At 47.1% G+C, this 22,465-nt stretch overlaps 1 protein-coding gene across 4 annotated transcripts in view; it reads left to right on the top strand.

The window, feature by feature from the left end:
• Positions 1–796: 796 nt before the first annotated feature.
• Positions 797–22,465, top strand: part of PIEZO2 (piezo type mechanosensitive ion channel component 2) — a gene marked incomplete at its 5' end in the record, with an annotated part of 335,237 nt that continues 313,568 nt past the window's right edge. For all 4 annotated transcript variants that reach the window (XM_082853234.1, XM_082853232.1, XM_082853233.1 and 1 more), the window contains one exon: positions 797–860. In XM_082853234.1, the coding sequence (XP_082709360.1) occupies positions 797–860 (64 nt within the window). The remainder of the gene's footprint in view (positions 861–22,465) is intronic.

The following is a 22,465-nucleotide window of genomic DNA, read 5'->3' as shown; positions in this document are numbered from 1 at the left end:
TACGCGGGGCGGGGGCGCGCTGGCCGCCGGGAGGCGTTCGGTTTTCATTTTATTCGTTTAAGTCGAGGCCGCCGAGGAGCCAGTGGAGCCTGAGCCTCTCGCGCGCTTTCGTCTCGACTTCTGCCCCCACTTGCGTCCCACAGAGGACCCGTCAGCGAGCCCCGCGCTGTCGGGGATGGTTCCTTGCGCCGGGCCGCTCGCGCCCAGCTGTCTCCAGCCCGAAGCCCGGGGGCGCAGAGGCTGAGTCGCGCGCCACTGGGGGAGACGCCGCGGGGCCGCTCGGGGCCGGGGCCGCTCTGGGAGCCCAGGCCGAGGGCCGGGCCGGGCCGGCAGCCCAGGCAACTCGCTTCGGAGGAGGCTCGGTGGAGAAGACTGTCTGCCACCCCCGAGCGACAACCTAGGAGCCGACAGAAGGACAGCACGCCCTCCTCGCCCCTTTCCTCGCCGCACCGCCTCGCGGGACCCTCCTGAAGTGCCCCGTACCCCGCCCCGCTCCGGCCTCCGCCACCCGCTGCAGAAGACCCCGGCGCCGGATCGGGGAGTCCACACCGGATGGGCCGGCCGTGCGGGGTCGGGCGCCCGGCGAGTGGGCTTCCTAAGGCCTGCTGAGCGGCGGCCGGGAGAGCGGAGAGGGGCGGCCGGGAGTGGAGAACGCGCCCTCGGGGCGCACAGCGCGGCGGCTCTCGCAGAGACGATGCCCGGGCGGCTGGGAGCCGCCGGCCGCAGGTCTTAGGCGGGCATGGGCTTGGCAGCCCAGTCCTAGCGACCCTCTGCTCCGACTCGCCGGACGGACGCGATGGCCTCGGAAGTGGTGTGCGGGCTCATCTTCAGGCTGCTGCTCCCCGTCTGCCTGGCAGTAGGTGAGTGTTTTCCGCTCTCCGAGATTCCAGGGTGAGGGGGCGGGCTTCGGAGCAAACCCGGGTCACTGGCTCGAGTGCCCGGAACCCGGTTCGGAGAACCCGCGCCGCAGTCCCGGTGCCACAGCAGGGCACTGGCACTTTCCGCGTCGGAGCGCACGAGCGGGGTCTCCACGAGCGGGGTCTCTCTCAACGGTCCAGCTGCAGAGTCCGGGCGACCGGGCCCGGCCTGTGCTGGAGACTGTTGAATGTAGTTACACGTGGAATTTTTTTGTGGAGTACTGACTCGTGCACAAAGGATGCGAATCTGGCTGGAAGGCAGTTGTAGACCCCCTTCCCAGGATCGTACAAGAGTCCCCCTCCGCCTGTCCCTAGACGCAGGGCGCACGGTGAACCAGACAGTTCCTAGGCCACCTCTCCCCATCCAATATCCCAGCCATTGTGACGGAAGAAGGGAAGGACTCAGGTCGTTCTAAAAAGAACAGGAGGGCGCCAGGAAGCAGTGCCCCGAAGTTGCTTACTTTCTTTTTCTCTCAAAAAAGCCGCTACAACAAAAGTGCTGGTCGCGGAGGCTGCAGACACCAAAACCCATCCCCCACTCCGGCGCCGTCCAGACAGATCTGTCGCCGGTTAGAGAGTCGCACTGGGACTCCGAGGCTTAAGGGAGGGCCAGAAGGGAGCCTCGCCGACTCCCAGGCAAGGATCTCACTATTTCTACGCGGTTGGCAGGGCGTGAAAAGCCACTGGGTGTCAGGGCCAAAGACACGGGCCCGGCGGTGGGCTTGGAGTGAGAGTTGCCGAGTTTCTCCTCTAGTAGACCGCGTCTGCTACACTGAACCCCACTCCTAAGGTGACTGTGGGCGCCTAGCTCTCCCCTGTCCCCATCAGAGCTAGAAAAGAGAACACTTCTTACCAAGTAGCAATTGCATTTATAAAGAGAGCCTGACCTGTGCAGAAAAAGCTACCGTTTTCCATTTTGCCAGAGGTGGAGGAATCAAGATCACACCTGTGCTAACTGTTTTCTTTGAGCAGGTAATCGAGAGGGGGCCCTGGAGGGATTCCTGAGGGTTGATCCCAGCTCCCGGGGGGGATTTTGTAGTCGAGTATTAACACGCAAGACACCTCCGCGGAAAACTGAGAAGGCTTGCGGAGTGGAAACAGCTGGAGGCGAGAGGCCTGGTCCTCGGGCAGGAGGAGGGACCAGCACGGATGCCAGCCTCGGCCTCTTTGCCACTTGAATTTCAGGGCAGGACCGTTTTGCAGGGATCTTTGTCCTTGATCGTCGCTCCTGTAGGTGAGGAGCGCAGCTCCCACGAAGCTGCTGAGGGCCACTCTCCCCGCCAGTTTGCTTGAGCTTTAAAAGAAAAAAGCCTTTGTGAAAGCGATCTGGGGAAATAGCGCGGCTGCTTCACAGGTCGCGTCCTGTCTGGGGGCCCGCTGACGCTGTGCCTGGCTCATTCCCTATTTGCCGAGTGGACGCTGGAGCCAGGGTTAACCAGGGGCTTTCGGTGTGGGGTCGACTCGCGGTTGTCAGTGAGGTGGGGAGTGGCTCCCCCGTCTCGGCGGGGTGGCAGCTCCCGGGGACTGTCGGAAGAGTCAGGCGGATGGTTTCCTGCGGCGCACACCTACCGGAGCGAAAGGACAGCAGGGATTACCAGCTGATGGACCTCGTGCTGAGTTTGGCGCTCGCAGAACCCAGCTCGCTTGCCCCGATGGTCCGCGGCCGCCGGAGTGGGGGCCGTCTCATTCCGACTCATCATGGGGGTCTACACCGCAAAGTCCTTCTGCAGGATTGTTGAGCTCTGCCCTCCCGGGGGCCGGGGCGCGGCACACTCCCAGGGGCTCCGGGAGGAGCGGCGACCACGGTCGCGTGGTGGGATCCCGCCACCGCCCGGCCCCTTTGCCCCTCCCCCTGGCCTCCTCCCCGCACCCCCGGGCCCCGCGATGTGGTCACCGCCCGAGGAGCGCTGGGTCCCAGCCAGGCTCGCCCGGGGGCGGGATGCGCACGTGCGCCCAGTGGGCCTCCCCCACCCCCCCGCCGACCTTCCCGGCGGGAGGGCGGCGTCGTCCGCCGCCCTGCACAGCCTTCCCTTCCAGCTCGTTCCTCTGGATTCCCCCCGCCTTCCGGGTTCAGGGAGGCTAACCTGTGTGTGTGTGAGTGTGTGTGGAAGGGTGCGCGCGGGGTGGGCCGTATCATGTTAGCTCCTGTGGCTCCCCACTCCCCGGAGGAGGAAGGGGAAGGACTTGGACCTCGGACCTAGCCCCCTGCCTGGATGAGAGCAGAGCTCCTGGCAGGACCAGGGCTCTGACCCCCGACTGACCCCTCACTGGTCGGTGAGGAAAGACAGCCCACTTCCGAGGGCTAATGCGCCTTCTAATCTTCGTACTTGACTTGCAGGACGAAAGGCGGCTGGGTGGGTGTCGCCTGATTCGGGCATGCAATTCTCTTCTATAGGAAGTGGATGTTTTCAAGGTTATTGGAGGGTTTTCAGGTCCGCCTGCTCCCAAGGTGCTACTAAATCAAATATTCAGGTTTCCCTAATATCCTGGGCATGGAAGAGTGCAGTGATCCGCTTGCCATTAGAATCGATTTTTACGTTTTAGCCGTCTATTTTTATATCTGGCTAAGGCAGCCTTCAAAGCCAAGCATTTGCAGAAGCTCATGCATTTCTCTTTAAAACCACTCCTCCAGCATCATTTCAATGGACTGTTGAAATGTTTCTGCACATGGATGCCCTAGTCTCTTCACCTAAGGATGGATGCTGAAAATTAACTGCCATTGTGTTTAATTCGATGTTTGAGTTCTTTTTCTGTAAAAGAAATTTACAGAGAAATGATAAGTGAAATCAGGCCTCTTTTACACAGGTTAGGTGGCTCTTAAGTGTTTAAAGCAGAACAAAACTGTAGTATAACCTAATATAATATGATGTCATATATCACATGATATATATGATATGACATAATATGTTGTTTATCATCCAAAGTGGACATCCAGTGGCAGGTTTTCCTACATCAATAGAGGCTGAAAATTTTAAAGATCTCCAAAATTGTCTATGAGTACTTGGGTAGCCACCCTGATTTTTTTTTCTTTAAACCTTACATGAAAGAGAACCTAGACAAAACCTTCCATAATATTATGCAATCTTTAATAATTATAATAGTATCTGGTCACTGTTGAGCACTTCAGAAATATTTTTACATTTATTTTCTTTTGGCTTGACTCTACTGTCCCACCCAAGTTTAAGTATATGGTTTGAGTCCATTCCTGGGTTGGGAACCAGTTGGCATATTTTTATTCACACGCTGCTGACCGTTCATTTCATCTTGCCTGCTGTTGCTTGGAGTCTCCTAATGTCTTTCCTGGAAGAGCTGACTTAATGTTATTTTGCGGGGAGGAGATGGGAGCCTGGCTTGGACAGGACAGATTGGTCCAGGAGGGGAAGGAGTCACAAGGCATCGCGAGTTTATGCTTCCCCTAAATGAGGTGACCAGAGCCGAACAGGAGACTGTGTAGATTATGAAAAGAATCAGCCAACCAGCTAGTGCTCTGAGGGCAAGTCACACTTGGATAATATTGCAGATCCACCAAGAATCTCTAAAATTCCCTTTAGAGATAGCTGGATTAAAATGAGCAAAACTTTGGAGTCACTTTTGGAATATGTACGAGTATGGCTATATCTAAACGTAATCTCCTCTCTATTGTGTAATGTATTTACCCCTGTAACGCGTGTCATTTTGTAATAACACTTACACATACTCCAAGAATTACCAATGAGCAGGGCCTAGAGTCTCCCTGGCCTCTGCTGTAGCTGTCAGAGATAGGCAGTCTCAGCTGCTGAAGGATGCATTGGCAGCTTTAATAGCACTTTCTTTTCCATCACACCTTCTCAGCCTTGGACAGGTGTATACTATTTATCACTTTCAGAAAGGACAAGAGTGCTAGGGAAAAGGGCTGGGAATTTATAGCTTAAATCTAAAATAAACTATTTCGTAAACAGACGGGCAAGATCATTTTGTCACTTGGGCAGTGAAAGCTGGAGCCATGTGTCCACCTCATAGTTTGTCACTGGGTCTGTCCCCCTACAGGCCATGTGTGCCTGCTCATCATTTGGGGAGGAGGGTGCAGTGACTGGGCAATTTAAGAGACCTCCATTCACATCCTGGCTCTGATGGCAGAGTTGGTTTGGCTTGTTTGCTTCTCTTCCTGCACATTGGAGATATTAATACCTCCTTCCTGCACGCCTTGGGTAATGCCTGACACACAGCAGGTACTCTTAAAGGGAGGGATTATGACTGCTTTTGTGAGTATAGTGGCAGGAAGGCTTGAGGAAAGTCTGTGTAGAAGTTAACAGACTAGCAGGTGGTGACATGAGTCGTAAGGAGCCTGAGTTGAGTAGATGGGATTCGTATGAAAGCAGTTTAGTACTGAAATCTAGAGCTGAATTATGCGATTGAAAGTTGGTTTGTGTGTGGCAGGAGGATTTTTAATGATCAGGATTTTTCTCGACATTTTACTCAATATTCTATGTATCTGCATTGCATTCTAATTAAATAATAGATTCTCCCTAGAACTATACTGACAATGTTTACTTTTGTCTTCCTGACGCTATGCCATCATTTTCATAGTTTTTAATATGATCTTATTTTTCAATTTCTCTGTGTTTATTACATGGATATTTCCCTTTCAGATCCTATGCTACTAATTGTTAATTGTTTATAACGTTGCATAGTTACAGTATAGTATTATAATTTTTTCCATAAATGTCCAGGAGAACTTAGAACAATGTAAGTGTAGCTGCATATTTAAGAGCGCTTGACTGAAGAATCATACGATGATACGATGTATAGAATATAAAACAGTAAATTTTGTAAGATTTGTAGATTTACACAGTTGTTTTGAGGACATGCAGTCAGATCAACAAAATAAAGCCAATATCTGATTGAATGGAGGCTAAACACAAGGTTGAATTGGAAAACACTGAAACAATATTTGGCTGTAAGAGATAAACCTAGAGGAAGCTTATCGCATTCACCAGCCCCTCACTTGGCCTCTTAGACCCATTAGGACATGGCAGGATCAAGAAAATGAGGAGACCCCACGCTAAATATCTGTTCAGAGAGCACATCAGACACAGTTTGTAGCAATTTCATAATTTTTGGACTGCCAATAACTAGCCAATAGGAATTCAAGAGTGATAACATACAAATTTGCATTTTTCCTATTTATTGATAGATTAAAAAAACTATACATACTATCAATTTAAAAATGTTTTTCCAGGCTCCTGCAGAGCATACAATTTTGGTTTGCTTCTTTTCATCATATGGAATGGTGATGTCTCCTGATTCATAACCTGCTATTTTTGAATTCTTCTTTTCAGCTTTACTGGTAGACACACGTTAGCATTAAACTAGGATATTATGGGGGAATATTTCAACTTTTTTCTATGTGAATTTCAAACTTTCCACACATTTCATCACAAAGAATGGACTGGGTGTATCCGTGTGGTTAGTTCTGTGACAATTTCACCTGTCACCAGGGGGGTGAAGGTTTTGCTGAGACTTTCAGTGCTGTCTTAGGGAGTTATTTTCTCTATGACCCAAACTCAGAGGATTCTCCCCTGGGCACTTTTTCCCCTCTCTGAACTACCCCCCCCCACCGCCACCACCCCCCGCCCCCTAAACTTGACTCCATCAATGTCAGGCATCCTGTCCTGGCCCTGAGCCACCTCCCGTGTGCTCAGAGCAAGCTTTCCTTCCACTCCTGAACCTGCACATTTCTGATGAGACGGTTGGTACCACTGCCCGCAGGTTGGTACCACTGTCCAGATCACGCCCCGTGTTCATAGATGTCCCCTAGGTTTGTCTTTGCTCTTTCGCCTTGGCTGGCAGAAGTGTTGCCTGGGTTCACATCCTGTGTGTCCTACAGTCTTGGAGGGGCCTCAAGCTTCCGTCTTGGACTCTTGGCCTCTGTCCATCCTACCCGTCCGCTGAGCCATGTGCCTTCCCCGGCTTGAAGCCCCTTCCAGAATCTACTCTGCGGTGAGGAGAACGTGGTCCTTTTCTTCTGCCCATCACATCCCAGCCTCCCCGCAGCAAATCTGGGGGAGCCATGTGGCCACGCCCACCTCCACCACGGGGCGTAGCCTCGGCCAGGCAAATGTGCAATCCTGGCCTGGGAGTGAGGAGATTCTTTTCTTTGGGTGACAGATGGCCCTTTCAGCTCGTTCTAAGCAAAGACGAGTCCCCTTTTCAGTATATGTTCTCAGGGTAATGAGGCTGAGATGAGACGAACTTTATTTCCCTCACGTGGCAGTCGGGTTGCAGTGCGCATTCTCACTGCGCTCTGGGAGGTGGTCCAACGGGGCCGTCGCAGCTCTGCTGTCCCGCCGGAGTTGCATCCATCCCTGTGGCTCAAGTTCGCCGTTCCCACGTCCACGTCCAGCTGGAGGATGGACGGAGGATACACAGAGGGACCCCCTTCCTCACCATCCCAGGACACAACCTGGAGGTCACATGACTCACTCCTACTCACATCCCATTAGCCTGACTTGGATAATGTCATTTACCTACCTGACTGCAAGGGAGGCTGGGAATGTCATCTTCATTTCAGCTGGTCATGGGCTTCTGCTGCAGTGATGAGAATAGAGAAGGGATATTCGCGTACAAATCTCCGTCTGTGCCTCCTGTAAGTGAGGGTGACTTATGTGCCTTGCAGACACCTCTGATTTTTCTACCCCGCCATCCGCCCTTGGCTTCTAGACCCAGGACCAGACTCAAGTCCCAGCAGCTCCCGAATGTGAGGTGCAGAATGTGAGTCTGGAGGAGGTGCACTACCCTCCAGAGAGCTGCCGGAGTTTCCCGATTTATACCGACAGATCCGAGGACTGTGTAGGAATGGGTGCTGGGGGTGTGGGATAATGTGGAAGAAGCATGAAGCTGGCTCTGGTCGAGCTTGTTGTGGAGCCACCAAGCAGCGGTTGTGGATTCTGGACGTGAGGAAAGCCGCAGGCTCAGCTCACCACAGAGCAGCCCACCCTGAGGAGGGACCCCTGTGCTGCCAGCTATGCCTTCTTCTCACTTTTCCCACCACATTTCCTTGAGCCACAGGTCTCTTCATCTAAAGTGTAAATATCTGTGGAAAAATAAGAGGACAATTTCTCATCCTTGTGCTTGTATAAGTTGGTTCAAATAGCTTGCTTCCCTACTATTGCTTAGTTGGCGCAGGATGGGCAACCTAGCTGAATGGGGGGAGCAGTGTGGGATGGTGGATGTGGAGAAGGTCTAGATGCCAGGAGTATCTTAAGAGGCCAGACTACCACTGGGCGTTTAGGGGTTTACTAAGAAGAGTTCTGCTACGAAAAGTAGCACATCTTTCCTAGGGCTAGCTCCTTACACAGGAAACAGAACACAAACATTCTTTCTCTTCCTCCTTCTTTTGTTTGTAGTGTATGGTTTCTGACATCCAAGGGGAAATATGCCTCAGCTCTAAAGCCTGGTTGTTTAGATCCCCATCTTGGCCTGTCATACTAGCTGTATGATGTTGATCAAGGTGCTTAACCTCTCTGTTCTTCAGTGGTTTCACTTGTAAAACGAGTTGTTAGTAATGGTACCTAGCTCAGAGGGCTGCTGATGGTGCTTGGAAAGCCGTTGGTGCAGTGCCTAGCCTGTGGTAAATACTTAATAAAACTTAGGTCTCCTTATGAGTTGAAAACTCAGAATTTAGGCATTATTATTAGTCTGAGGTGAGTCTGAGGACCTGCTCCTTTGGGGAAAGGTAGTTTCCACGGGCAGATAATTTGCAGTTGCAATAACTTCCAAGGAAGCTTCAGAACAAGACCTGATTTGAAGACAGTCTGTGTCCCCCCCCCCCCCCGCCCAACCCCCTAGTCGGACAGGCAGGGAGGCCTCTGTGCCACTGCTCGTTGTTATCTTTGAAACCATGGGACGTCTGCTCACCTTTAATTCTCCTTCCTAGGCAGCCTGAATGGCTTCCTCTGTGTTTACCCGGCACTTTGCTTCATATAATCACGGACTTTAAAATTTTTTTTTGAAGTATAGTTGATTTACAATATTGTGCCAATCTCTGCTGTACAGCAGAGTGACTCAGTTTTACACATATATACATTCTTTTTTTAAATATTCTTTTCCATTATGGTTTATCCCAGGAGATTGGGTATAGTTCCTCGTGCTATACAGTAGGACCTTTTTGTTTATCCATCCTAAATGTAATGGTTGCATCTGCCAACCCCAAATTCCCAGTCCATCCCTCTCCCTCCCCCTCCCCCTTGGCAACCACAAGTCTGATCTCTGTGTCTGAACCACAGAGTTTTGTACTAAGTTATGTGATCCCACTCTTCCTTTCCACATGCCTGCAAGTTCAGGGACCCCGTGTGATCCTTTGTCACATCCCCAGCACTAAACTTACTGCATAACACACAGTAGGTAGTAAATAGATATTTTTAAGGTTTTTTAAAACTGTAAAAATTGTATCCCATCATTACCGTTCAGCTGTCCAGGCAGGGCTGTGACCCACAGTGAACACCAAAGAAATATTGCCAACTGATTGATTAATGAAATCAAGGGCTAAATTTTTTCCCTTGAATATTTCAGAAGTCTGAAAAAAGAGTTAAGTCTAGCATCTTATAGCCGTGGGTTTTTACATCTTTGAAAATAAAATTCATGACGGTCTAATTTGAATGTTCTGCAACTTTCCTAAATGTGAATTTCCTCAGTAGGACAATTAATACCTTTTACTTGCTTTGCAGTGAATAGAGAAAGAAAAACCTGCTTGACAGTGGTAAAGCTTGCCCGGAGCATCATCGTTGAAATGCATATGATTTTTTAAAATGTTTTTAGCTCTCCTTGAACCACACAAATCGATCTGTTTTCTGTTGCGGTTCAATTCCCGGAGTCAGCAGTTTTGGCCACAGGTGCAGAAAAGGAGGAGGGATGGAGGACCGTAGCAACTGAGAAGCTGGAGCAGAGCGCCATGGAAACGAGTTATAGATCCACGCAGACCCGAGTCCTTCCTCCTCCTGCTGTCCTGGGACTGTGCCCGCCTGCTGGCAGGTGCTGCTCTGGCATCTTGGCGAGAACACGTCCCCTGCTTGGGGATCCAGGCAGCACGTATTTTCGGAGGCACCCTGGTCTGAAGGTCTAAAGACCAAGTCTCCATCCTGTTAATAGCGAGCTATGGGACTTTGCCAATTCATGGAAACGCTCTGTTCCTCAATTACACTATCTAGAAAATGAGGTGTTAGAGGCTAAGGAATATTTTCCTGATTCTCCAGTAATACTTCTGCACATACTTTCCTTCAGTATTAGAAGGGATGACTAGAAAGCAGTACTTTTTAGCCAACACACCAGAATTCTTTCATCTAAATTGTTCTGGTTTCTTAATAACCATCAGACTTAACGTATTTCACACTCGATCTGTAAGAATTGTTAGGAATTGCTAAGGAAAATAATTTTCTATCATGTTAGGTATTCGATGGAGCATTTTTTAGAACAGTTGGTTATGAAGGAGACACACTTAAGCTGAGGTTTTGCAATCCTCACTTTTTGGTGGTTTTCCCTCACTTGCTGCCAGCACGGTATCACATAGAGCACACACCCTCTGTGATGGTAACAGCGAGAACTCCAAACTGTGTGGTCAAGTGTGCTGTAGAATTGGCTGTGTGTGGCTTTGCAGAAATAAAAGAATTTTACCACCTGCAGTTTATGATCAGACATGTCTATACAGAAAATCAAACCACATGGAGTTACCAACCGAAGTGAAATGAAATTGTCAGGGCGTGGAACTGTATAGACAAGATTTGAATCAGAGAAAGATATTTTGAGTAAAATACTGAATTTTATCACAAAGCATAACGTTTCAGTGACCTCACAGACCTTCTGAGATCTTAGCTGGGCAGTTCTGTTACCCAGAAAAGGAAATGGGAGGTGGCACAAAAATCTCAGGTGTGTGTAGGACAGGTGAGAGCCACAGGTGCTTCTTGCCCTTCAGAGCCTCCCCCTTCCTATTCCTTCCCCTCCTTCCCTCCTCCTCCTACTTGACTCTTGGCCTTGGGGCCTGAACTCAGAGTGGCAGGTGAGCAGTGAAGCATCCTCAGGTAGAGCCAGACCCCCCAACCCTGTTCCTGACAGAGCAGCTGCAGCTCAGGCCTGGGCCGGACCATTTTCAGTCTGGGAAGAGAAGATGAAAGGTCAGATGACGAGGCTGGGGGGAGAGGGATTGCCATAAAATGGGGTTTATTTCTGGAGAGCCAGAATTTTCCAGAAGCCTCCGGCTCCCTAAAACTTCTCATTAACAACCACAAACCCCTTCAGCAGTAATTTTCGAAGCGTCATCACTTTTGCAGTTGCATCACTTTGGAGTCACAGTGCATCTCTGACCCGCGGTGGCAGGGTTGGCCTGACAACCCTCACCTCCTGCACTGGGCTTAGCTTATAATCACTCTGGGTTATTTTCAAACCTGAAAACCACCCTCAACAATTTCCCACCATCGAGGTTATTAAAAGGGATGTGGCAGCGGCCCCAAACGCATTTCTTAAATTGGGTACCTAAGTACTTTGAGCAGTTATCTTTAGAATAAGGGTATATCTTCCCAAAGTTACTACCTCTAAGGGAACAAATCTCAGATGTTACCTTATCGTTGGGACAGTGATCGGTTACTTATTCCAATATGTCTAGACTCAGGTTTACCTTTTACATCTAGTCCTGGAGAGTGTATTTTAAATGTACTGCTGATCTTCCAAAGAGGGAAAAGATGCTAGTCAAACAAACTCTGTTTAGAATAACTTTGCAACATAATCATATTTTATACATTTGAATATGTATATAATGCATCTTCTTTAAAAAAGGTATTTGAAGTGTGGTTTTAATGGTCCATTGGTGACTGTGTTTCTTCCCATCACTCTTTAAAATATTCATCTGATTTTGGCCGACTTTTCTTGCCCCTACCCTGTTATCCATTTCCCAGACTCACTAGAACTCGCAGTGATCCAGGTCTGTCTACGTGCCCAGGCCGTTCTGTCTGAAGGCAGCACTGGCTCTGGTTTACCCCAGTGTCAAAGGAAGCTCATATCTGGTTTTCTGTGGATTTGTGTCTTGTGATCACTTCTGACGTGCTTGCTTTCTAGGTTTCTTTATTGGCTGTTGCCCAAGAGGAGTTTGACAATGTTTAAAAGTCTTATCTTGAAGTTCTCTGAACATCAACATTTACATTTTCCCACCTGTGAATTCCTGGTTCAGCTATCGGCCCTTTGTCCATCTCAATTTTCAATAAAAACATAAGATATTCTTTTGTTACCTAATTTCTTCTTTCTACTTAAAAATTAAGCAACACGGGAGGCAAACATAAGAGAGAGATTTTCAGGTTATCTGTGCGGTCTGCAGCTTGGAGCTGTCTGGTCACTAGGTTTCATTCTCCCACCTTCACTAGATCCCTCTGTACCCACTGCGGGTGGTGTGAGGGCCTCAGCCCCTTGGGTTCTTGTTTCCAGGGTGACAACAAGCTACTAGGTTTTCATTCAGGGTCCTTGTGGTTTATTCACTCATTCTCAGTGTGTACTTCAGTGTGGTTGCTTCGTAAACACACCCACCATTTAGCATCACTGTTCTTGTGTCTTCTTGGTATTTGTTCCACGATGAACATATGTTTGCTTCCTTTTCAACGTTTCTCTCTAGAGGGCATCACAGGTACCCATCTGACAAGTGGCTACGTAAATATAAAGAGTGGCTGTCTCTCGCCAGGTGGAGGTTCAAACTTCATAGACTCTCAGATGTGAGGTACCCCAGACATAGCTCAGCACCCGCCCCCCACTGTTACCCAACCAAACCTGGGTCTGCTTGCCCACATGCAGCAAAGCCGATCTGCTGACACGGTTGTGGTGAAGGAAAGTGTAGTGTTTATTGCAGGTGCCGAGCAAAGAGCACGGGCAGCTCGGGCCTAAAAGATCCGAAATCCCCCCTCCCCCACATGGCTTTCAGGGAAGGGAGTTTAAAAGCAACGTTAAGGGTGAGGGTCACAGGGTGTGTGATCAGCTCGTGGACCTTCTTCTGATTGGTTGGTTGTGAGGTAACGGGGTGATGTTTTGGGAATCTCAACCTTCTGGTTCCAACCAGTCTGGGGTCTGCATGCTTGTGGTCAGCGTGTAGTCACCATCCTCCACCTGGTGGGGGTCTTAGTTTCTACAGAACATCTTAAAGATATGCATCAGGTTATAACGACCTATATCCCTTCAGGAGGGACTAGGATCATAAGGTGACTTTATTCTCCTGATCATGAACTCCTCGAGCCTGCTCTTTGGAACTTGGGAAACACCAAACAAGAAGTAGGGGACGTTGAGGGGCTGGTACCCAGGAAGAACCCTGCAGGGTTCTGTTTCAGTTTCAGTCCCCCCTTTTCTTTGATTCTCCTCAGTCCTTAGGGGAACAGGGATGGGACATACAGGGAATGAGGTTTTGGACAGAGAGATTCATCACACAGTCGTCAGGGGACTTGGTTTTAGGGGGACTCGTTTTCACTCCCCCTCATCTTCCCTCAGTAATAACCAAGTCCCCACCTCCTCTCCTTCCTCCAGCTTCCAGAACTTTTCCAGGGACATGGGCTTCTAGTCATAGGGCCGGGTCCAGCCTTTGCTGACCTCACTTGTCACTGGTGATGAAGACAAATTCAGGGAATTTCCTGGTGGTCCAGTGGTTAGTACTTGGCGCTTTCACTGCCGACGACTCGGGTTCAATCCCTGTTCGGGAAATTAAGATCCTGCAAGCTGTGAGGTGTGGCCAAAAAAAAGAGACAAGTTTCAAGGTGGGTGGCTTCCCTGAGCCTCCATTTCCCCATCTGAAAAATGGCAGAACTCACATCTATCTCAAAACGACAGAAAGAAGTAAATGAAATGATGTCAGCCAGGCCCCTGGCTGCACCTGGCTGACAAATTGAGGGCCAGCCCACTGCCCTGCCGCTTTTCCTCTCTCTCCCACGTGTCTGGGCCCCTCCCCGCCGCCTGCCCTCTGAGCACTGTGCGCTGACATTGTCTTGGCTGCTCTGACTCAGAGCCTTGAGGATTGGAATGCCTCCCGGGGTACCTGGTGTGAACTGGGCAAAAACCTGTTACCAAAAGGAGGGTGATTCTGAGGGCGGGGATTCAGTGACTGATGAGGATAAAATACACCAGTTCTGTTTCCAGCCAGGGTGCTAAAGTATGTTTTCTGAGGGCTCGTGGTGTTTTAAATTCAGTTATAATTCTTTAAAGTGATCTCTTAGTAAAATACACAAAGTGTAGGAAGGAGGGTGGATTCGTCTTCAACAGTGGTCTGTGTGGACAAAGGTTACTGAGCAGTGAACTGTCTCAGGTTTGCTCTGTGGTGATATAGGTGGTAAACTTGTTTTCATTCTTATTAGATTTCAGGGCTGTACGGCGAACTCTGTATTTCTTGGTTGATTTTTTTTTCTTATTGTTATTTCAGACACAGAACTTAATGATCACAAAATGTCTTATATTTTAAGTTGTGGAAATCTTAGCTTTCCTACCGAATTGTGATTCTTGCAATATTTTAATTCTGTGAACATTTTCCCAGTTTGAGATTTAATTGATAACAACCAGATAATTTCATAAGAAACGAGGTGGAGTTGAATGATCTCCTTTGCCCTTAGGACATGGTTCAAGTTGAGTATGTTAGGTGTCAAACTCGGCTCCAAAGCGCAGGTTTTGAGGATTCTTTGAGGATGGCTTACTTAGTTGGATAGATATAATAATTATGGTTTCTTGATTTGAACATTATTTAAGAATGAAGTAAGGATGAATGATTTTCTGCTAGTTGTTAAGTGAGCCAAGTAGTGAGAATTCAAAAGTGTTACAAGAGACTATCCTATTTTGTGCAATGAAAAAAAATTCCAAAACGTGATACAAATGTGAGTCTCTGTGCTTATCTGTAATATAAAAATTAATAATTTTGTAATAAGTGGAAAGACATTAAGCAGAGTAAATAAATGCTTTTCAGTGTTTAATTATTTAATCTGATGTTCTGAGGATCTTCAAAATTCCTTGAGGGTGTTGAGAAAATTTTCATGTAATAATGCCCAAATTCCTGCTCAGAAGAGCGTTTTCAATTATGTGTCATGTAAATTTCTAGTACCTTGGGCAGTGGGCTGTGCTATTTTAGCCCGACTCCTGATACAGTTAGAATGAGTTTATGATCATGAGTTATATGAAGTTCTGATTTAATTGCCCTGAGGTTTGAAGCTACCTTTGCAGTTCCACTAGTGTCTTATACAACATATTATGATTTCCACGGCAGAACTTGCAGGCATATTACAAATGTAGGATCCTACTAATTTCTAGGAAGGGATGTTAAGGGGTCATAAGCATCAGAGATCTCCTGTGATGTAGCAAAATCAGTGGAAAACTTCCCAAGGGCAGAGTTTGTTCTGAATTTGTTTATTAACATTGGTATATGTGATGGTTATCTACCTGATGTTGGCCAGTTTCCCAACGTGGGAAAGTCACGAGCAAATAAACGAAGTAGAGCTTTGGATGTTTTGTCAGTGTGGAAAACAGCAATTTGTTAATTTAGACCTGATGCCTTCATTATAGTAAGTGATTGACACAACCAGGAAACTCAGAACACCCTTGCAGAAATCATCCGTGTCTATCTCGTCATGGCCATTTCTCTGGATGGTTCCACGGGGAGTCAGCCAAGGCAGTCACCATGTAAAGGCTGCTGAGCATCTGCTTTGGAGCTGACCTCGTCTGATCCCAGCTGTGCAGCCTGGATTCTGGGTGACGCTGAGGTGCCCTCTGTACTCCATTTCTCCCCTACGCAAAACGCGGTGATTAGAGGACCCATCTAATTGGCCTGCTAAGAGGATTACAATATGCCTGGCATATTTTAAACCTAAATATGTAAAATATCTAGAATTTATTTTATATCTTTTCTGTGAAAAACTTGAAGTACCTGAACTATGGAAAATTCTCCAGAATAGTTGATTGATTTATTCAATTTTTAATAAAATGTAATAAATAACTGCTTTGTGCCCCTGGCTGGGCTGGTGACCCAGGATGCAGAAGAAGCAAGTAGGACCCCTGGTCCCCCATCCCAGGAACCCTGCACTCTCTGCTCCTTGTACTTACAGCTCCCCAAAGTACGTGTTGAATCTTATTTTTTGGAGGAAAATGCTTCCCATGCCTCTGGACAGTCCCTTCCCCACATGCCGGCCACACTGATCACTTTAACACTTAGATCAGATGTCACTCCGCTTAAAACCTCCAGCACTTTCTTGCTTAGAAAACAAACGCTAAATCCCTAATGCAGCCAGTGGAGCTGTGGCCCCTGCATCTCTGACTGCACTGGGATTATTTTATTTCTCGATGCAGCTGTTTTTGCTATCAGGCCTTTGCCCTGGCTGTTTGCTCCAAGGCACAGCCTTCCCCCAGGGTCCAGCCTAAATGTCACCTGTCAGGTGGCACCTAGACACCCCCCTCCCCCCACTCACTGCCACGTCACACCTCCTCATGGTCTCCCCGGTACTTGGCGCTGGCTGGTTCCTTTCACGGCAGTGAGTTTGCCTCTCACCCCCTCAGTTCCCTGCCCCCCGCACCCCGATGCTCCGACTTCAGCATCTCCAGCGGGGCCCTGCCTGTGGCCAGCACACGAGTTCAGTTCATTACGGTAACGCGTACACAACAATGGAAACGGCGTCACACACTCATCCACTCCATCTATTTCTGTCTCAGTTTCCTTACCTGTAAAGTGGAGGGAGGGAGTACCTCCCTCATAGGGTGATTGGAGAATTTTTTTTAAAATTAATGTATTTAAAGTGCTGCTAACATAGTATTTGACACATAGTAAGCGTTTAATAAATAGAATTGTGATGACGTGGATCTCTCATTGGTTCATTCAACAGTCATTGATTGGTCAACCAATACGACTAGATTCTGGGAAGACAAAACATGAATGAGGCATGGTACCTGCCCTTGGGAACCTCCTTGAACTCTAGGTAGCCCAGATTCGCTGTCTTATGAGGATGACCCACGGAAACATGCTAACTGTGCCCATCAGGTTGTGTACGTTGAGTGATGGGGGAGGGGACCAAGAAACTGACCCCAATGTAGGAAGGTTAGTCCCCAGTGTGTGGACGCGGCTCCTGATAGGCCCCAAGGACACTGAGATGAGTCCCTGCCAGCTGGGAGCCCACGGTCTGCTGCAGGCCAGTGAGATGAGCCTGGGGTGTGTTCAAGGCCGAGGAGAACGAGGTTGCAGGGATCAGCCTGGCTCATAACAGCCCACCCCTTACCACCAAGTCCCACTTTCAGAAAATGATGTAATAAAACTGTGACTGAAGAACACTTTTTGTTGACACTTCTGGGAATGTTTACCTTAAAGCAACGGGTCAAGGACTTGAGCCAAAGAGGCAAATGTCGAGCGTGGAGGTTGAGGGTGGGTGACCTGCTGGAGGCTGCTGTGGGCTTGGATGGAGACGGGGCCTCCAGCCTCTCCTGAGGGCCTCAGGGCAGGGCGGCCGCAGATCCTGGGTGAGTACAGATGGAAAGCTGGCGTATTGAGGGAATAACTAGAGTCACACATCCTTTGATTTGGGGTGAGGAGAGCACCCCATGGGTAAGACCAGATGCACTTCCTGTCGGCTGCATCTTCCCTCTGAAATTGTGTCGTTGCCCTGGAGGTTGAAGCAGCAGCAGATGTGACTTGCTCTGTTCATATCGCTCTTGGCTTATCTTATCTTAGACGAGGCTGGCCGCTTCGTCCAGTCAAGTTGATGAAAAGCCAGTGCTGGCAAAGACATCTAAACACTTCAGAAAATCTGCTCAGAGAAAGGACCCAAAGTTGCTGCCAGCCGGAGCTGGAAGGCTGTCCTCTCCGGAGCTGGCGTCTCTTTTTCTGGCCTAGCGCTTAATCCCAGCGTTGAAGTTTCTTTCTTTCTTTCTTTGTGGTTACAAGAGGACTTCGTAACACCAGAAGGCTCTTTCCTGAAGGGTGGTTCTGTATGTAGGATGGAGTGTGTTATGGTTTCCTCAGACGTCGGGAGGAAATGATGCAGCCCCTTAATGAGCTGTGCTGGCCTTTCAGCTTTAAACACGTGCCTTGTCAGCTAACAGAGCCATCACTGTCTATGTGATGGGAATGACTTATTTCCTTCCTCAAGTATCTTGAAGTAATGGGAGAAGTTGGATTTTAAAAGTATTGAAATGTCAAATTCATCTTGCAAGCGCTGTGGTGATGCTGATGCCTGATAACCATGTTTCTTATCTACAGACATGTCACATTTTATAAAACCATTTCATACACTTTTACACTGTAAGCCCAAGAAAGGCAGGGACTGTGGTTTCCTTTGTCACACAGTGTTCCACCCCCTGGAGCTCTGGGTGCCTGGCAGGTGGAAGACTCACTGTGTGTCTGTGTGGACGGGCCTGTAGGTGTGAATATGTGCATGGAAGCAGTCTTTCTCTCTTTTAATACTTGCAAGTGCTCTGTGAAATAGATATTACTACGTTGATGGTATATATATGTGTGTGTGTACACACACACACACACACACACACTGGAATACTACTCAGCCATAAAAAAAATGAAATAATGACATTTGCAGAAACATGGATGGACCTAGAGATTGTCATATTAAGTGAAGTAAGCCAGAGAGAGAAAGACAGATATTTAACATATGATATCACTTATATGTGGAAGCTAAAAAAAAAAAAGATACTAATGAACTTATTTCCAAAAGAGAAAGAGATTCACGGACATAGAAAACAAATTTATGGTTACTGAAGGGGAAAGGGGGAGGGATAAATTAGGAGGTTGGGATTAACATATACATACTACAATATATAAAATAGATAATCAACAAGGACCTACTATATAGCACAGGGAACTATACTCAATATTTTGTAATAACCTATAAGGGAAGACAATCTGAAGAAGAATATATCAATATATATAAATACATATCTATGTATAACTGAATCTCTGTGCTGTACACCTGAAACTAACATGATATTGTAAATGCACTATACTTCAATAAAAGAAGAATATTTTAAAAAGAATATGAAAAAGAATATATATATGTATAACTGAATCACTCTGCTGTACACCAGAAACCAACACACCATTGTAAATCAACTATACTCCAATAAAATAAATTTAAAAAAAAGAAATACATGTTACTACATTGAATTGACACTCGAGGAAATGGAAGGCGGAAATAGCTTTTGTGTGAGAAAATGACAACTCAGAAAAATTAAGTAACCTTTTTTGTGTGGTCCAGTGGAGGCCCTCTGTGAAGTGTTAAGTCTAGTCCACACAAAAGTGATTCTCAGTGAGTACTGACTCGCATAAATGCTCCCAGTCTGGATTTTTCCTCCTATTTTCTCCATTTCTGCCAAAGCGATGACCTTTTTAAACTGGACACTGACCGAGTGCAGCCCAGTGCATAAATCGTAGCATTGTTTTTGGATTCAAGGGTGTCATTTATTCTGAGGGGGTGGGTGAAAGGGTGGCTTCCCTGCTGGATTTTCCCGACTCTGCCAACAGGAAGGACTGTGCTGTCATGCCCCTGAGGGTCTCATCCCGGGGACCTGCCCCGAGTCAGTCTTTTGCTGACGCCCTGGTGCTCATCCTGGCTGCGGTCGAGAGGGGCTGGTGGAGAGAGGTCCTTGAATCAAGGAGCGAGGTGGAGCTTCCTTGATTCCCTGTCTGCTCTGGAACCCTTGTCCTTAGCTGCCAAGGTGTGAGGCGTCCAGCATTCTTCCCGTTTCTTCATGGGACATCTGTGTACCAAGGTGTGTCCTGCAGGTGTTTTCAGTGAGCATTTTTGGATTGTTTTTTCTATTGCACAGAATTCTAGAATGTTATATTCTGTTGCTGTTCTGTTTCTAGGACCTGACCCCATAAATGATAACTTGAGTCTCACAGAAAATGCAGAGAGGAACTAGGGAGGGAATTCATTAATTCCTTGTCTTCATTTATGCTGGGTCCTCAGGTGGCAGCCTTCATGATCCTCCAGGAATAGAAAGTTGCCGAGTGATCTGGTCCCATGTGTAGGCGAGTGTTGGGGTCTTTCACGTGATCCCCTGCAGTCACCCGGAAATGTCCCCATCCGTTTATGCCACAGATACGTGGTGGAGATGCCCACTGTCTGCCAGGCACAGTGCTTGTTTCCTGTGCTTACCTGCGATGATGTGTTTATCTTTACAGTAAAGGAGGTTGCAAGTCTCTGCCTTGTGTAGAGGTGAACCTAAATCAGTTTACGTTCTGGAAAATGAAGGGATTCATTCCTCGGCATTCAGTAGTCAGGCTTTAAGCTGATAAGAAGGGGTCTCTACTAATTCACCTCATTTAGTGAAATTTTACTTATCTAGAAATCAAAAAGCTAGAGGCAGATTTTTCTCTCCTGGAATTAGCAAGTCTTCATCTCATTGGAAAGTGTTCATGATGGAAGCACCTCTCTCTCCTGCTCTAAGTTCGTTAGCATTTATTGGATGGGAACACCAAGGTCTCAATGAAAGACTGATACTGTGTGTGCTTGCTTTTAAAAAACCCCCACACATTTTATATATATTGATCAACTTTAATTCTCAGGAAATTAAATGATTAAGACTTATCTTGTTTGTTTTAAAACTCCAGTATCTAAAGATTTTACAAAAATAAACCACCAGTTTATTAGAATGAGCCTTCTGGCTGCTCTTGGATGAAAAAAATTTTATCCAAGGGTCTTGTGGGCAAATCTTGCTGAATTCGGGGACAAGCTCTTTGCGGCTTTTCCCTCCTCATTTATGTCACTGATGAGTTTCACCTCATTATTTTTATTAATAGAACAATCTACTTGTGAATAATTAGTTTGAAAAATTTATTTCGGAACTTGGGTTTGTTTTCTATGCAGTACTGCTCCTAATTCCCATGATGTTTGTTCTAAGATCAAAGGGGCAGCCATATGAGATGGGAGGTGTGTGTGAATAGCTGTTCTTGGGCTGGAATTTAGAGGAAGGAAAATTATAATTTTAGTTTTTCAGATAAAATTTGTGAAATAAAATTCTCAGTGGTGGCATTCATTTCCATTTCATGTGGGCTGGAGGAGGCTACCAAACGATTCTTGGCTAATTAAGTCGCGACTTTTAGAAGGTAAATCTTGATAATATCTGTCCAGGGCGCTGGAAAAGTTACAAAAACCTTAAGTGAGACTGAAAGAAGTCTTCTCATTTGATGCATGATTTTATAGTAAAGTTTGTACATTCAATTCACATTATACTTGAGATGGGTAATTGAAGAGAATGAGAATTTATCTACAGATCTATGAGATGACACCCATGTTTTGGTTGCGGGAATCTACAAAAATGTCCTCTCATTGCTGGATTTAAGGCTGTAATGGAGATGGTGTTTACTGCTTCACCACATTTGGTATCAGAGAAGACTTTGACCTTTCAGTCTGTAAAATCTTTTGGAATGCAAAGGAAAGACCATCCAAGAGAAGTCTGAGAAAGTTTGGGGAAGCAGGAACAGTCACTGAGGAACCCGAATTCCTCAGACGTGTGAGAATGAAACCATCCTCCATCAGCTTTACTGATTCAGGGAAAAAGTAGAGTTGACGTGATGTTTTGCTGAATTTTGTGTGCTTAATATAACTTTATATTTCTTCATAAAGGTGATTTGTTAATTAAATGATTTAATTTGCAAGTATTTGTCATTTTAAAATATGCAGGTAAATCATGAACAGAAAAGATATATTCTGTCTCTGACCACAGGTCCCCAAGCTATAGATGCCATAGAAATAGGAATATGGCCTTGCAGAGGTAGGTGCTTGATTCACGTTTCCGTGAGTGTCTTCAGAGCCCTGCCGTAGATGATAATGATACAGCATTAGATTGAAGTTTGATTTGGACATCTAGAATTTACGTAAGGTGCTGATAGTTCTTTGAAGCTTTCTTTTTTAAAAAAATTTATTCTTTTTAAGGTTTGGAGTCACAGGCTGCTTGGCAGTCTTTTAAATCGTTGGTGGGGGGAATCAGCTATTTATTTTCCTACCTGGTGATCCTCTCTGCCCTCCTTCCCCCCCCCCACTCCCCGCCCCTTCCCCAGCCCAGAGCATCTAGCCTAGTAGGTGCTCAATAAAACGTTTTGTTTTCTTTCTGCTGATTTCCCAGGAGGGAATCATTTGGCATTTCTGGCACTTTCCTGGGTGGGGCAAGCGTTTATCCTGTTTAAATGGTGAGGGGCCTGGCTTCCCTCAGGATGTGGAGCATGCAGGGAAGAACATTTAGCTAACAGTGTAAAGCAACAAAACATGTCTTTTCGAGGAGAAACCGTTTTGTGGTAAATATTTTTCATTAAGAGGATGCCACTGAACCTGCACTTGGGTTGTGGAGGTGTGGTCTCGTTGGTGCTTTGTAAAAGATGTGAAGTTTAAAAGAGGCTGGGTTATTTAGTAACCAGGTGTGACTTGGTGTAATTCTGGCTCCGTGGTTGACCATGGATGGGTCTGGACTGCTGACCGTCATGACCCCGATGATGGGGAGATTTAGTGCCCTGTGCACTTCTGACTGGTTCTGTTGGATGTAGTCTGATTATCCTGATTCCAAATTAGAATATGGAGCAA

Source organism: Leucopleurus acutus, assembly GCF_964270905.1.
Source record: "Leucopleurus acutus genome assembly, chromosome: 13".
NCBI lineage: Eukaryota > Metazoa > Chordata > Mammalia > Artiodactyla > Delphinidae > Leucopleurus > Leucopleurus acutus.
Note: the sequence above shows the minus strand (reverse complement) of the source record. Positions and strands in the feature narration are given on the sequence as shown.